The sequence below is a fragment of the Sebastes umbrosus genome, chromosome 14 (assembly GCF_015220745.1).
Source record: "Sebastes umbrosus isolate fSebUmb1 chromosome 14, fSebUmb1.pri, whole genome shotgun sequence".
Classification (NCBI taxonomy): Eukaryota; Metazoa; Chordata; class Actinopteri; order Perciformes; family Sebastidae; genus Sebastes; species Sebastes umbrosus.
This window is the reverse complement of record NC_051282.1, coordinates 16,647,541-16,664,657: the sequence shown is the minus strand read 5'-3', so window position 1 is coordinate 16,664,657 and position 17,117 is coordinate 16,647,541. Positions and strand designations below refer to the sequence as shown.

The 17,117-nt window shown below is 42.2% G+C and overlaps 1 protein-coding gene across 2 annotated transcripts in view; it reads left to right on the top strand.

The window, feature by feature from the left end:
- tmem104 (transmembrane protein 104) overlaps positions 1-5,620 on the top strand; it is a 64,376-nt gene extending 58,756 nt beyond the window's left edge. For both annotated transcript variants that reach the window (XM_037792183.1, XM_037792184.1), the window contains exon 10: positions 2,918-5,620. In XM_037792183.1, coding sequence (XP_037648111.1) covers positions 2,918-3,681 — 764 coding nt within the window. In that variant the 3' untranslated portion in view covers positions 3,682-5,620. The remainder of the gene's footprint in view (positions 1-2,917) is intronic.
- The last annotated feature ends 11,497 nt before the right edge of the window (positions 5,621-17,117 follow it).

Below are 17,117 nucleotides of genomic sequence, written 5' to 3'. Positions count from 1 at the left end.
GTTTACAGACTTTGGCCACTGATGTGTGAATGCATACCTATACTCTGATATAAATGTATGGAAAGTGTGAAACAAGGGTGAGGAATGTAGCTGTGTACTGTTCAAACTCAGGACATACAGTATTTCTCTGTTGCAGTAGGTGATGCTTCCTCTTTCAGTGTCCCCAGATCTCCTCTCCTAGGTTTATGTCCCATAAAAAAACAATGAAGGAAGTTCACAACCTGCATAATTTATTTTCATTTTGCATCTCCATCCCATATTCCTTTTTCAAAGAATTAAATCTGGTTTGGCGTCACCTCCTTCTCCCTTACAACTTGTAAAACACCAAAATAATGGTAAAATGAATTGCTAAATATCTTCTTCTTTGTCCTCTTTTGTTTGGCAAACAACAGAAGTCAACATCTAACACCAAACCTCCACTCTGTCCCATAATTTTCTCCATCGTCACTGGTACTGGTATCATATGAAACTAGAAAACCTAAGGAATCCATTGATACCAACCGTGTCATACTAGCTTGTTGCATAGAAGGCTAAATAACTTGCGCTAAATTTTGGCGAGGAAAAACGGTCATGGCCATTTTCAAAGCGGTCCCTTGACCTCTGACCTCAAGATATGTGAATGAAAATGGGGTTTCTATGGGTACCCACGAGTCTCCCCTTTACAGACATGCCCACTTTATGATAATCACATGCAGTTTTGGGCAAGACATACTCAAGTCAGCACACTGACACACTGACAGCCGTCGTTGCCTGTTGGGCTTGAGTTTGCCATGTTGTGATTTGAGCAGATTTTCATATTCATACGTATATTAAATGTGTGATCATGCATTAATAGCAATTAAATATTTTATCTCCCACAGACTTTCCCACTCTTGCTGTTTTTCAAACACTAACCTCTATGCTGATGGTTTCTCCTTCGCTTTGTACAGTCCGTCTCTGATAATTGGAATGAATTTTATCCTCCTGACATATATTAAAGTGTCGCTGCAGGAGCACACAGTAGCTGATTAATAGAGCTTGTTTGAAACTTTAAGTTCCCACCTTGCACACGCCTCCCCTCCACCCTGTTTAGGCACTGCAACCTGTGCTGGAAACAGAAACAACACTATTCTAGGACATGCTGTATTTGCCCTCTTGAATATTTCCATCAAAGGCAGCAGGGATCTCTCTCTCTCTCTCTTTCGTTTATCACACCCAGTCTCTCAGAGTGTATGGACGCCTATTCTATAGACTCATTTTCTGCATATGTGTGACAAATTATGGTCCGAGCGGTACCGCCTAAATGTTCACCCTGTGTTTAAAGGACAGCTTGGTGATGAAAGTTGAGGAGGTGGCTCACGGCCATCGCAGGGCTATGACTAACTCTTGGTGTCACGGACTGATTGAGTGTGTGTGTGTGTGTGGAGGTGAGGTGGCGTACTGTGTCACATGACTGTCAGCCTGTAACGGGACTGCATGCCACGCTCAGAGGTCTCCTTTAGCTTCGCTCATGCCAGTTGCCAGAGAGGCACCTCCAGAAATCAATTGGAGATGCGATGTGAGCAGCAGGAGGTGCTTCTCTATCTTCACCTGGCTCCAGTGACTTTATGCCGGGCCATGAAATGTTCCCTAGTTGGTTTTTACGCCTGATGGTTCTGGGACAAACAGCTGGAAGGCACTTCCACACTGAGAGAATGAACTGTATTCACATGTGGTATATCACCTTCCCTTTTCAAAGCAATAGATGTTTTACTGTTTTAACATCAGTATTGATGCCATGTTGAAATGTAGTATAAACAAGGTATTAGGGCTAGGCAATCAACGCGTTCTCATCCCAACTCGTCATATGCAGACACTTTGTCAGACCCCTCGGCGTCACTCTTTTCAGTCGCAGTAAACACGTGCTTAATGTTGTGAAGTAAACAAAAACACCTGCTTAAGATTCAGGCAATAAAACCACTACAGTTAGGTTTAGGAAAAAACAACATGGTTGGGCTTAAAACTACGTTTGTTCAGTGAAAATGACACTGAACGTTGTCAGCACGGGACACGAACGAACAGCTGATTGTAACGTGACGCACGGGGCAAAAACAGCGGTCTCCTGTATGAAAGCTCTGTGTTTGTTGGACCCATCTACCTCCCCTCCCGCCTGCCCGGTGTTTGTGTGTGTGTGACTTTTCACTCTTAAAGCTACGTCACCACACCCCCAGCACACTTTCCCTGAGCATTTAATATTGATGCGGATGGGTTTACTTTGTAATTAATGGACAACTTGGTGCGTCTCATACCGACGCTAAAGGATGCCTTGTGCATTGGTATCTAACGCCGACGGACGTGACAGAGCGTCAGTATTTGACGCCCTGGGAATGAGAATGGGATGGGGCAATATATCAGTATTATATCGATATTGTGATACTGTATAGACTATGACTAGATGTCGTCTTGGATATCATATTGTAATATGGCATAAGTGTTGTCTTTTCCTGGTTCGCGATTAACAGTGTCCCTTTGTCCCGGGGATGATAGAAAATGTGTTTGAGACGCAGTAAACTCACTATGGACGCATCCAGGGGACGCACCCTATGTCTTTCCTGATAATGCTACATTGTGAACAACAAATCCTCGAAGAGCTAGTTAACATTAGCTGCTTATTGGCTGCTAACAGCTAACGTTACCTAGCTCTCTTCCTGACGATTTCAAGACGGGAGTTACCATTGAGTTACGTTATGATGCATTCAGGTCTATTCAGTAAAAATGAGCGGATTGAGCAGAGGTAAATTATAATATTATCATGATGTTTTTTTTGTTTTTTCACCACGATATCGAATTGGTATCGAGAATCGTGGAATTTCACTGGTATTGGTATCGACTACTAAAATTCTGGAATCGTGACATCCCTAGGTTGTTCTTAATTACATCTCCTCTGTTCTTTCCACAGCGTTCAGCATGATGATCATCTTGGCTCTTATCCACATTGGTAAAGACACCGGCGAGGGCCACCCACCAGTCGCCTCCTTATCTGGGGTGCCCAACCTGTTTGGGGTGTGCGTCTACTCCTTCATGTGTCAACACTCCCTGCCCTCCCTGGTGACGCCCATCTCTGACAAAAAGCGTGTGGGCACCCTGGTGTTGGCGGACTACATCCTGATCTTGGGCTTCTACGTCCTGCTCTCATTCACCGCGATCTTCTGCTTTGACAGCTCACGGCTGCACGACATGTACACCCTGAACTTCACCGACAACTGCAACGTGTTGAATATTCCGTTCCTGCGCTACTTCCTGGGCCTCTTCCCGGTTTTCACCATCAGCACCAACTTCCCCATCATTGCCGTGACTCTTCGCAACAACTGGAAGACCCTATTCTACCGGGACGGAGGCACCTACCCCTGGGTGGTGGACCGTGTTGTGTTTCCCCTCATTACCCTGGTGCCCCCAATCGTGGTGGCCTTCTGCACCAACAACTTGGAGTCCCTAGTGGGCATTACAGGAGCCTATGCTGGCACGGGCATCCAGTACATTATCCCAGCCTGCCTTGTGTACTACGGTCGACGCCATCTGGAGCCCGTGGTGGGCAGGGATGCCATCAACAAGCACAGGTCTCCCTTCCGCCACGCCTGCTGGGTGTGGTTTGTTTTGTTGTGGGCCGCCTCCTGCCTCATGTTCGTCACAGCCAATATCATCCTGACTGACATCAAGAAATGAGAACTCACTGTTCCAAGAACTTTCTAGAAAAAAAAAAAAGTATATCTGTTTGGCCAGTGTCTTTGTTCCTGTACACGAGGCCTTACTTGCTGCTGGTTGGACAGTGTGCCTTTTAATGGGACTTTTGTTGCATATATTAAATGTAATTAAGAGTAATTTATCAAATTTGTTAAAAGGGACCAAATGTCAAATGTTTTTTTTCCGTTTCAAAAGCTGGAACAGTGCATGACAACAATGACAGGGAATTGAAAAGAATTTATTAAAAGAATGTTTTCTCAACAAACACCTAATAGTCTGAGGTTTTCACGAGGATTTGCACAAACAGAACTTTTTAAAATCTATCTTAAGAAGAAGAGTCATACAAACTATGTAATGATGGCTTGCTTGTTGATTTCAGAAAGTAACAAACATTATCGGACGCAACCCTCGTTTGCGACGTTGGAAAGGTTTGGGGCTGGGGGTATAGACGCTGTTCGACGATCTGAAAAAACACTTTGTTTAAAGCAGATTGGAGCCTTTAGCTTTCTGTGGGTTGTCCCATCCTGTACTTCTTTACTTCCGAAACTATAAAAAAGGCTGGATGGTAAGATGCAGAGGGATCCTCTGGACCCTCAGGGCTGAATGTTCCAATAAAGATATATTAAAGCAATTGAAACAGCAGCGTAGTGACAAGAAAAAGAGCCTGCCACATCCAGACTCGTGTTCTGTTGCTAAACCGCTCGCCGTCTACACAGCTTGATAATGAAATTGGAACAGAAACCAACAGAAGAAGACAAACGAACGAATCGGGGACCATCATTCTTTCTCGGCTGACGTGTATCCATTCCTCAGAGGCGGCTGCCTCCGATCTCTTGGTCCCCCTTGTGAACAATGAAGCTCCGTCAGTGACAGATCCACTGATAGATAGGCTTCCAGGAAGAGCTCCATCTCTGTTTATCACCAGGCAGTCGCGCCTGTAGTTCACACACAGGGCATGTCTCCCGTCTTTTACTGCTCAGCACCCGTTCATGACTCTGTCAGCCTCGTACTGTATCTATCACACAGCCCAACACCTGACAGGATAATAGTGATCTACAGTGGCCAAGAAGTGGAGGGTCGTGAGCCAAATGTGACGACAGAGCTTCACACTGTACTGTAGTTTAGAAATGCTGAGTTCACTGACACTTGGCAGCTTCCTGTCTGAGTTGTGCCTTTGTTAATGGGCTTCATCTTCTACCTGTCTCATTTTGTCTTTCTCATTATCACAATTCATAATCACAAGTGAGGGGTTGGTACAAAAAAAGTAGTATTGTAGCTGTCGAGAAGTTACATTGGAGGTGAATGGAAATGTGTTTGTGACGCTTATGTTTCAAAAATTCAGTAGCAGCAAGTCTTAGCGGAAATGGTGTCCGTGTTCCTCTGGTGTCTTAGGGACTATTTCTTCGGTAGGAAGTAGTTCCTCTGAAAACTATTCATTGTGTGGTTATCCAGAGTAACAATGGAATTGTTTCTGGAAAGTAATGTTGCTGTTGAAAGACCACAAACACAAATTTAAATCACCTCCAGAAATCTCAGAGACGGATATCTCAAAACCTGGACAAATAAAATCAACTAGTCCACTGTTTGTTTGTTTTTGTAATTTGGGTAAAATTAGTTTTGGCTAGTGTTGCTGTAGGACTTCAGCAGTATAGGAGACTAGAGCTGGGCGATATATTGAATCATACTGTGGCCACAGAAAATATGAATTTCTTTTTGACACATTAAGTAAACATAGTTTCAGTCAACAGTTTAATGAAATGCTGTGTCCCATATCACTCTGTTTGCTACTCGGTATGCTAAATTTTCTTTGTGATATTTTCTTTGAGTCTCCAAATTATAAGTGTGACTTTACGCTCTGTTTAGTGCCATCGGATATTCCCACTATGGAATGAGAAAAATCCGATCCCAAAGCATTTTTTGCAGTTAACAGTTAACTCATACTAGTCAAACAATCCCAATAAGAGTTAAACTAACACTTTTAGTATGTGAGAGTATGGATGTAAATTGAGAAATATCCGTTGTATAAGCACAATGACACGATCAAGTGTTTGAATATAGAAAGTAACTGACTCAGTGGAAGAAACACCGCTCTGCTAAGCATTTTCACCTCCAATTTGTCCAATAATTTTCTTATATGCGCACAATTTATTCTCTATTAGTGTTCACACAAGAGCAATACCAAGATATGAAACTAAATGTAATCTTTAATTTTGGATCGAAATGTTGTGACATGGTAAAAATGTTGTATTTTCCTTGTCTTGACTTTGTTTTTTGCTTTTTTATATATATATTTCCTCTGAAAGCATCAATTGTAACCACAAAATGATTATTTTACATCAAGATGCAAACACATTTTCTCATGGAGGGTACTAGTATTAGTATGGAACTTCTCAAAATTGAAGCAGAGATATCCAGACTTGTAGTCCCTGGTATGGGTCAAAGCTCCAAAAACACTGGATACTATATATCCCTTAAAGGAACAGTGTGTAGCATTTAGGGAGATTTATTGGCAGTATGTTTTCTTTAGTTTATAATCACCTTGAAATAATAAGAATTGTGTTTTCGTTACCTTAGAATGAGACGTTTATGTCTACATAGGGAGCAAGTCATCTTTACAGAGCCGGCCGCCGTGTTTCTACAGTAGCCCAGAACGGACAAACCGTGTAGTTCTCTTACACGCTTGGCACAGTGGAGAAGCTTCAGTCGGTTGCAATCTGCAGCCTCACTGCTAGATGCCACCAAATCATACACACTGCACCTTTAATGTCCCTTAAATAATGAATACTGAATTGATGCTGTTACCGCAAAGGACATAAAGGGAAACACACAGCCAACCACACTGCAACACCACTAGTTTTCACACATTTGTATTTAAATGCCACTAGAGTTGTGGTCCATTAAAATGCAAACCCAGTGTTAGGGCGTACAGTAGTTCAGTGAGTTGTGGAGCAGTTAGAGAGGCTGTGCAGCTTTTTCATCAACTGCTGTAATGCAGTTTAAATTGAAAGGTAATGTGCTGTGACTTACGTGTTGTTAAGGCACCGCAACTGTAAGATTTCCACTCATGCATTGTAGCCTTGTTGGAGCACTGTTGAAGGTTGTAGAGGCGTTTACTGTCACATTGGGAGACCTCTGTCTTCACCAAACTGCAGCCAGAAGTTGCACCCGAGTGGTCAGCTGGACCAAATAATGGACTCCGTAGATTTGAAATCATCTTTCCATTACTCCGAAACACCGCAGAGCATCTGTCTGTCTTTACCGGTCAGCTTTTGTCTAATCTGAGTGCAATCCGTAACGGTCCCTGCATGCAGAGATCCATAAAACATCATTATTATACAGTATGCCATTTATATGTTTACGTTTGTGCCGTTCGGTTTCTGATGTTACAGGTCTTGTTCTCCTCTTCACCTGAAGTGGAACAGGTGAATGAACACTTGGATAGATATTTATAATTCAGTTGGGAGACAAAGATATGACTGTGTATGTGTTTGTGCATCCGTACGAATGAATGATTAGGTATTGAATCTGTGAAATGTGGTTCTGATGACTCTTGTTTGGAGTTGTGCAATTGTGCCTTTTTTATGGGCTTTATTATCATGCCCTAAACTTCTCAAATCTGTTTGTTTTTTTTATCAGCTGGCCAGACAAACACCTGCATGTAAGCCATTTCATCTAACTGACAATCATCGTGTCCCTAAAATACTTTATAATGCTTGTTTGTCTTTTCATGTCTCTTTGATTTCTATTATTTTTGTTGTTGCGGGTTGCCCTTTTCCCTTTATGTTTCTGGTATTTGTTTACAATAATTTGTCCATTCATATGGATGTTTACCGCTTTAATGGATGCTCTGTTTGATTTTTATGATTCACAAAAAAAAAATAAAGGCTTTATGTTCATCTTTACCTCCCGAACCTCAATTACTTAAAGGGAGATTGAGTTTTCTTACAACCTGGGTCTTCTTTTGTAGTTGTTGCCCTCATGGCCATCATTTAGAACACTTACTGGCTTCAGTGTAGACAATTCGGACACGGGGCACTCTGCTAAATACAACAAAACTAAAACGAAAGTGTTTGAAATCCAGTTGCCTGATATCAGAATTACTTATGTGGAAGGGAAAGCTACGGAAGCTCTGAGAGGCAAGTGAGAAAATAAAATTCTGGTGATACATTTTCTAAGTCTGATCTAAATTGTTATATCTCCTGTGTTTATGACTTCAGAACAGGTGATAAAAAAAAAAAAATTCAGGATGATCTTTCTAAGTTCCTTAAATTTTTTCATCTGTGAAACAGGTGGGGGAAAAGTTTTGCCATGTGAAAATAAAAAATTACACCAGGATCATTTTTTATAAGCCTTTTTTTTCCATCTGTAAAAACAGATGATTGTAAGGTGATTTTTTTATTTATTTATTTTATTTTTTTGTCAGGGTAATTCATGTTTTCTTCTAGTTGAGTTTTAATTTCTGGATGCACTCTAAATACGAGGTATATATAGTGTGTTAGCAAGTTATGTAACTTTACTGTCATGTCTGCATTTTGTCTAGAAATGTATTTTAATTGACGCTAATCTGCCGTTATGAAAAAACGTGAATGCTTTTAGTCCTATTGAGAACATGGGGTAGTGGTGCACTTCAGCCTCATGTGGCCAAATTGAGTATTACAACAACAACAAACACTAAAGATAAAACTGGCTAATTTTTTTCCCCACCTGTTTTCACAGTTGACAATTTTTAAGGAACTTAGATTATCCTGGCAAAACCTTTTCTTCACCTGTTCTTAAGGCATAAACACAGGAGATTAAACAATTTAGATCAGACTTTTCACTTGCCTCTCAGGGGGTCCGTATATTTATCCTGTTTCAACATGACAATGCCCTCGAGCACAAACCCAGCTCCGTAAAGAAATGGTTTCCCCAGTTTGGTGTGGAAGAACTGATGCTTTTGTGTCTGAATGGGAGCAAATCCCTGCAGCAGGTTCCAACATCTGGTGGGAAACCTGAAACCAGAATATGCGTACAGAGATGATCTACCATAATTACTTTAAATCTACAGTATATGCTTCTCTTTTAGACTACATGCATTATAGTCCAGGGATTAATAAAAGATTGTAAAATTGGATTTTAGCCTATATATTGTAACTGCAATGCAACTGACCATTATTGTAGAAATGTGCTGTTGTATCATCAACTTGGTTTTACTTCCAAAATTAAAAGCAAATTGACATTTTGAATCGAAAACCACATAGTGGCAAACAGTCGCGTGATCTATTTGTCAATTGTTTTCATGCAAGAAAGGGCAGTAGTTGAAATGTTAAGAACCTGGTTCCTTGGCCTGTGCTTTCACTTTCAGTTTTTAACATATCCTGCTAACTTACAGACAAACAAACAGACTAACAGGACTGAAGTCATTAATCTCTTCAGCTGAGGAACTGTATACGTGACTGAGATGATTAAAAACCTGTTAGTTGACTCCATGTGTGAAGCTGTGTTCTCCTGATATCCAGTAAAGCTGCTGAACAACCGAATTATAAACAGCAGCTGGGTGGCAAAAACTACCAAAATATGACCCAGGTTGCAAAAAAAATATGTCTCCCTTTAAGATTCAATAAATCTAATAAAAAGTGGCAAAGAGTCCTCGTTAAACAGCAGAGTTCTGACAACGAGTGTTTAAACAGTGAGATATGAAATTCTTTCACCTCTTAAATGACGGATTACAGTCTGGCCTGTTTCCAAACTGCTTGTTGTGAGAAACCACTTCTTTGCTGGTGCCCATACAAATGTGAGACTCACTGCTGGGAATTGAATGCATGAATCAGAGCGGCTTCGCTGTGACTTCAGCCATATCACATTCTCGTATTCAGTCATACTCCTACACAATTTCACAGACTCACGGTTGGTAGTATTTGTATCTGCTCTCCAGGTAATTGGCATCTTTTTTCTTCTTTTTTTTTTACACCTCCGTTCACCTCAATCTTCCCCGAAGCACCTCAGTAGTTTTTTTATTGACATACAATATCCCTGTTTTTATTATCAAATCAAACCTCCCCCTCTGAATCTCAAACTCAGCAGAGCTGCTCCACCGTGATTTAATTTACCCTCTGCCCTTTTATGTATGTGGGGTGTGTCTGCATGTTCGGGGGCAGAGCTATAATTGGAAATGCAAACTTGGCACGGCTTAATTAATTCACAGTGTGTTTAATTGCTGCATGGTTTATACGGAGAACTGGCTGCTGTTTGTTTTTGCTCATATTTGATCTCCTGAGGTGACATTTTGGAACTTAAAAACCTGCAATCAGTCAGATGTGATCTCTTCTTCTCGTACTTGTCTTGTACAGTGTGTTGTCTGTGTGTTAAGATATTATTTTACCCATATTTACCTTAATGTCTCTGTGTATTTGATGCATTATACTATAATGCTATATGTAATTTATCCTACATAATTCCTACTGTGCATTATTTCCTGAGTATTTTAGTATGCACATGTGTGATGTGGTGCTGCAGTTGGAGAAAAAACAACAAGCCAATCAGAGCTTTCTGAGGTGGGACTAATGGTACAGTCCAACCGGATTTTACTTCCCATTCACTTCAATGTGAAACAGGCCGGGTCGTGTTTGCTTCCGGTCGTGAATTGAAACTGATGCTTTCACTTTGTGCAGAGTTCAATCAGATTGAATCTCTCCGGTCAATTTAGAATCTGAATGTGTCCAGTACTATAGTTTATAATAAAATACCTGCTAAACTAATGACAGTCCCATCAGCCTGTAAGGAAATCTGATTTGTTTGATGGACGTCAATGGTGAACTTCAAGTTTTCCGAATCAAAAGATCAACTTCTGTTGAAGTGTGATGTGGTTCATGGTATTGTCAGGGTTAAATGTTCATCTTTTATCTGCGACCAGCAGCTCAAAATTTACCCCACCTTTTGTTTTTGTCCTAGGAGGTTGAAATTATGGATGGAGTTCAAGTGTGTGTGTGTGTGTGTGTGTGTGTGTGTGTGGTGTCTGGTGGTGAGAGTGGCCTATAACGAAAAGGCGCGTGACTTCTAAACGGTTTCAGGTACCATGACTCTTGTGGGAGGAGGTGTGTGAATGCATGCACGCGTGGATGCGTTTGTTTGGGCAAGTGGGTCATAAATCTATTTGCCCAAAGTCAATTTTTACTTGCCCCTATACAAATTGTTAGATTTGTTAGCGGTTATCAAATAATAACAAAGATTAATTACGTTAATTGTCATGTTTAATCTTTGTGGAAATACGGGAAAGAACAGAGAAGGCTCACTCCTTAGCTACTTCCATCATCTGCTCCGTAAAAAACAATATGAAATTATTTTTTACCGCCTGCCCAACGGGGCCCGGTACTAGATTTTCTAGCCCAGCGTAGCATTTGCTGAGGGCCCTGATTCAAGGTAAAACTATAACAGCTTATTATTCATAACTAGATTCACCTTTTCAGTCTTGCCTCGCACATTCCTGCTCTTTCTGCCTGCCCTTACCATCGCAAATCTAGAGATCGTGGAATTTGCTGCTGCTTTCAACGGCCCCGTTGTCCAACTGAAAAGACAGATTCATTCTGGCCGTCGTCCCTTTACCGAAAGTCTGTAGAGCCGGTTGGATGGTCAGAGAACTACTCCCAGGTTTGTCCTTGAGAGGAGACAGTAACACTCTGTACCATCTGCAGTCCAATCCATTCTGGTCCACAGCTTTATTACTAGATTTATTTACTCTCTGGCTGCTTCAGGTGCTACTGTGAGACCTGCTCACCCCCTCAGGTGAGCCCCGATGGCGGAGGCGATTATGACTCTATCAACCGGCCTTATTAAGTGTCAACAGCAGCAGCAGACAGGACACTGTGGCCGCTGCAGACCGGAGTCACAGACGGAGGGAAATCGTCCCGTTTCAAGCCGCTCATTAACAGGTCGCGTGTTTCCTCTGTCTGCTGTCGTGCTGTACAGCCATCATGGCCGAAAGGTTGTGCTCACCTTGCCTCACTAATGGGAGTCATTTCAGGCGGTGTCGGTAAACACAGTGGCTACAAGATAAGACATGAATGCATTAAAACAATGCCAGGAGCTTGTTTGCTGGATGTTGGCAGTACTTAGGCACCCGAAAGAAAGGGCGAAGCTTTAAAAGTAGCAATCTTCATCGTCTGCCAACCCTCTTTGTTACTTTCCAACATCATTCACATTTAATATTTCCCCTGCCTGAGGTTTTTAGCACGTTTGGAACTCATTACCAGCCAGGTGTAGTCTCATCCTGTAATGACAGATGGCTTTCTTTTAATTCCAGACAGATGCTTCCCTTTTTTTAATGACCTCTTTTCTTTTTCTTCCCTCGTGTCTCGCCGCTGTGAGGTTCATTAGCACAAACAGGGCTTAGTAGAAGTCTTGGGGAGAGATTAGGGTCACAGTATTTTAGGGATGGTAGCCAAGCTCTGACTGAGCTGCTCCGACAGCCTGATGATCATCATCCAGGACGGAGGTAGTAGTCTGGTCCTGATGATAGGAGGGAACATTTCCACAGCTGTCTCAGCAGATACCTACAAAACTAAACAATACTTTTTGGTTCAGTCTTAACTCCATATATGTCGACTGTGGGGAAATATTCAAGCTAATGGAGATTTGAACATAGATCAATAAGTTATATTACACGGTTTTGTGGAATACTTGATTGTGATTGGTCAATCACTGCGTTCTTCGGTCTTACTGTCGTTATTTCTTTATAGCAGACCGTTTCTATGGGCGTAGTTCTGATGTCGGACTCTGGCGGACCGTTTTTGCGTCAAATTATTAATTTCTTAATTAAGTAGCCGTGTAATAAGCGGGATAATGTGCAGCTAGCAGGTCATTGTTGCAAAATAAACCCCTTCAGGGCGACACAAGACCAAGTCCACCATCGCCCTATCAGGGTATATTTGACAACAATGACCGGCTCGCTGTACATTATCCCTTTCATTATTGTGCCCACCAACATCCATTTTAATTACACCACTGGTTTCCACATCTCACCTCTTTCCTCACTTTAAGTAACATAATAATGTTTTTGTCTCTCCCCTTTATGACATTTCATAGCCTAAACAATGAACTGATTAATTGAAAACCATCACTAGTTGCAGCCCCTTCTTATGTAAGCCCCAGTGGGAAGAAGAGAAGAGCGAGGCCATGTTTGTAGTTGTGTTATTGATTGTGCTTGTTGTTTCGCTTCGTGCAAATATTTGAGGAATCTGAGTAAATAACACACATCTGTGAGATCACGAACACAGCTTTGAAGATATAACATGCTGTTGGAAAACAGCTAAAAAAACCAACCTTGGTTTGCATTTGTGGTGCTACGTGACCAACCCTATCGCCAGAAAAGAACGTCGATATCACATAATTCTGCAAATGTCAACATGACAAAAAAAATGTTAAAGCTACTACAAGGAATTTTTAAACCTGTGGAAAAAAGCGGTACTGTTTCCAATGAGCACCAGACTCCCTTTAGAAAACCTCTCATTTTACTGCAGCAGGGTCTGACACTCTGCCCTGCTCAGTCCTGGTTCTGGTTCTCCCGTGCCTCCCTTCCCTCCAGTGGGCCCAGTAATACGGGCTAGGCTGAGCTGAAAGAGTTTCTGCTGAACATACATGATTTCATATGATTTTCCGAGGAATCCGACCCGGTGACACAGATGAGAAGCATTAAGAATAACTTATAGCCAATCTTCTCGCTGATGGTCTTGTTTACTCATGTAGGTCTTTTAAAGGGACTATTTGTAACTTTGTACGCGCATAAATGTAGCGGGTCGTCACACATGCGCGCTCGCATATGCGCGTTCGCGTGTAGCCGCTGTACACTCCTCCTCTGCCTGCTCGCCTTCACTCAGACAGCTCAGCTCGCTCCACCTCTAGACGTGAACGCGCGTTCACTACACACTGCAGAAGAGTTAGTAGCTCTGAGAATATCTAGTGAATGTACAGGGGACGTTTGTGCAGAAATAACTGCTGCAGCTCCTCCAGACCAACAGAGGTTTTCCGTGTCTTGTGAAGTAACGGAGCTCTACAGAGATTTACGTTGTCTTCTCGTTACCGACCGGGTGCCGGTGTCTCCTCTGCTCTCTCCGGCTGCGGGCGGAGAGAGCAGGGAGACACGCTGCAGAGCTCCGCTGCCTCAGCCTGCACTTAGGCAGGAAAAGCCAACACTAGGATCAGATCTAAATCATGTTCATGGAGAGACCTTCGTCTGGTCAACTAACATTACTGCCAAACAGCTGAAATATAGAGTGATATTGTGGTTTTAGCTGACGTGTGTCGCCTCACTGTTTTGAGTGATGCTCGTTCAGGTATATTTAGAGCGAGCAAGCGCGAGCCCGACGCTGACTTTCGTTGATTTCACGGCCACAGGTGTCGCTGTTAAGAAGCATTTCTGAAAGTTACAAATAGTCCCTTTAAGGTAGAGGCATCAGAATTAAATTGAGATAACCAGTTAAAAGTTCCTCACATTAACTTTAACATCTAATGCCAACATTTATAAAATTGACACTTTCTACAATATCCGTGCATGGTAACTGGTTAACAAATAAAAAGGTAGCCTAAATGTTAAATTTTGGACTGTGACAGTTTCCTCAACCTAATGTCATGGCAAGGTATATAAATAGAACAACATTTTAAGGAGATTTTGCGTGTCATGATAACGCCTTTTAGGCTTTTCACGTGTCATTTATGGCCATGGCGTTACCGTGAAATGGTCGTGGTTAGGTTTAGACAACAAACCACTTAGTTAGGTTTAGGAAAAACTTTATGGTTGGGCTTGAAATAAGTATGTAAAATAAGTAAAATACGTACGTTAACAACGTAATATAAGTACGAAAAACACGTCCCAAACGTCAAAAGTAACTTTGTCTAAAGTCTAAAGTAACTTCAAAATAACTCAACAATACTTTAGGACTCAAACACCGGTTTGTGTTTGTTGGACCCATCCACCGTAAGCAGCCTTTCTCACTTATTATTCTCCGTCACTAGCTCTGAGCGCAGCATATTCACGCGGATGCATTTACATTGCAGTCAGTACCGACTACATAGCGTGAAATGACACACCAGAAGCGAGAACGGCGTTGTTATTGTACACTAGTTGCCGATCTATCATACACCATTTGGTGAGACCAGGCTGAAAGTGGCCTCCACATTCCTCTCTCTGTAAGAGACACACTACCTCCTACACTGGCACTGGATGTTGGCTTTAGACGTAAATCCTGAAGAGCAGAATCATCCAATATGGTTGTAATTCCTGGGACACTGGGCTGTAACAGAATGATGGAGTATAGTAAGTGCTGACGTTAGCTGAGCACCTGAGCGAATGATGTGTATGACACTGTGTGTGTTCTTTTTATTTTGACCTTGGAGATAGTTTTCTTGCTCACGTCCACCACGTCTCTCATCCTCTGTATGTTTTTCTGCTCACTCTGTTATTCTCTCCTCTCTCTCTTTCTCTGATGTATTGACAGAAGCTGTGGTTGAATATTCTGCCAGTGTCGTGTCTGCTAAGAGTGTCAGTGCATGATTTATAACCGTTACACTAAACGTGCAGACAAGCACAAGCAGCCGCTAACATGTTGTTTACATTCAGGAGGCATACGCGGCCGTCTTTGACCCCATCGACCCTGCAGTCGTTCATCACGCCACATTTTCCCCCAACCAATATCACTTTATGATGGCTTTTTGTTATTTTATCATCATTATTTTATATTAACTGATTTATTTTTATCCCTTGAGGAGACACCCATCCACCTAAAAATACTTCCTTTAGTCACATGATGGACTAAATGCTGCTTTAGAGGCTTTCCCATCCTGAGGGGAACAATAATCCCTGCATCCTTTTACTTTTTGGCAGGATTGCCGTCGGGCTGGGGAGGCATGTTAATGGTAAATACTTTCACTCTAGCATCAGTAGCAGCTTCCAAAAACCCATATTGGTCTAATCCTAATCCACTCAGTATTATGTCTCTGAACCTTTAGGAGTCATTTGAGCTCCGAAGCTAAATGAGCACAACAAATGTCCAACAATGTGTGATAAAATGCTGGGAAGCGTGCTTCAGAGAAACGTATACGGCTTATTTTCTGTGTGAGGATAAACCTTTCTCTCGGGGTGATAGTTGAGTTAACAGCAGATAGAGGAGGAAAACAAGATTGTCATTGTGCGACTCTCAATCTGTGCAGGACTGACAGGCTGTAGGACGGCGTCTCGTGCAGCTCAGCTCTCTATTACAGCTGCTGGGTCAACAAGCGCCTGACTGCTGTCAGCTCGCCGCTTCACTGAGAAACCTTTTACTGGAACTGGACACCCTGACACCTGTCTGGTTAACAGACTCAGTCCAAGACACACACAACGCACAGCGATGGCTCTCTGTCGTTCACAACGCTCACTGCTCACACATGACTCCATCCTGTTCAGGGTGGTGATCTCCTGCATGTAGATTTACTCTTTAACCAGATGGCGGGAGTATTTTATTGTGTTTTCAAAGCCAATACAGATATTGGAACAACAATACTTTAGAATACTAATTTAGTCAAAAACTAAGGGCCTTTACCAGAAAGGGAAATTAGAAATTTGAAGAAGCAAGGAGGGGGAGAATTCTGTCACAGTTTTGTATTTTTCTGTCATCGTTTCTGTTCTTGTCATCATCAAGAGACTGCGTGATGAAACGGAAAGCTCCAAAACAAGTGAGTGAGTTGATCTTGACTGTGGATTGTTTCAAAGGTCAAACACAGCAACATTTATATGGAATTGCTTTTTGGCCACCCGATGAATGTAAATCCAATATTCACTCTCCTTTTGAGGAAAAAATCGGTCTCTTTAGCTGCTCGATATTTCGCTTTCTTCAGCAGCTAGTCTCAAACTGTGTCTGTCTTCTGTCTGCTGGTTTATCAGTGGCCCATAAAACCACAACAAAGAGCTCAAAGGAGCCAACACGTTCTCACCCCAACTTGTCACATACTGCCGCTTTCTCAGACCCCTCGGCGTCAGTTTTCTGTCCCAGTAAACACGTACTTAATGTAGTGAATTTAACAAAAACACTTGCTTAGGATTAGGCGACAAAACCAATTAATTAGGTTTAGGAAAAACAACAACATTGATGGGCTTAAAATGACTATGTTTGTACAGTGAAAATATGACTTGACGTTGTGCACATGGGACACCAACGATCAGCTGGTTGCAAAGTGAAAGCCTTGTGTTTGTTGGACCATCCACCTCCACTCCCACTCGTCCTGTGTCACTTTTGCTCTTTAAACTACGTCCCCAAAGCACTTTCCCTGTGTTTACTGTTGCCTCGGATGGGTTAACATTGTAGTTAATGGAACGCCCGGTGCGTCACTAAAGGGTGCCTCGTGCAGCGATATCGAACGCAGACGGCGTTGACAAAGTGTCGGTATTTGACGCCCTTGGAATGAGAACG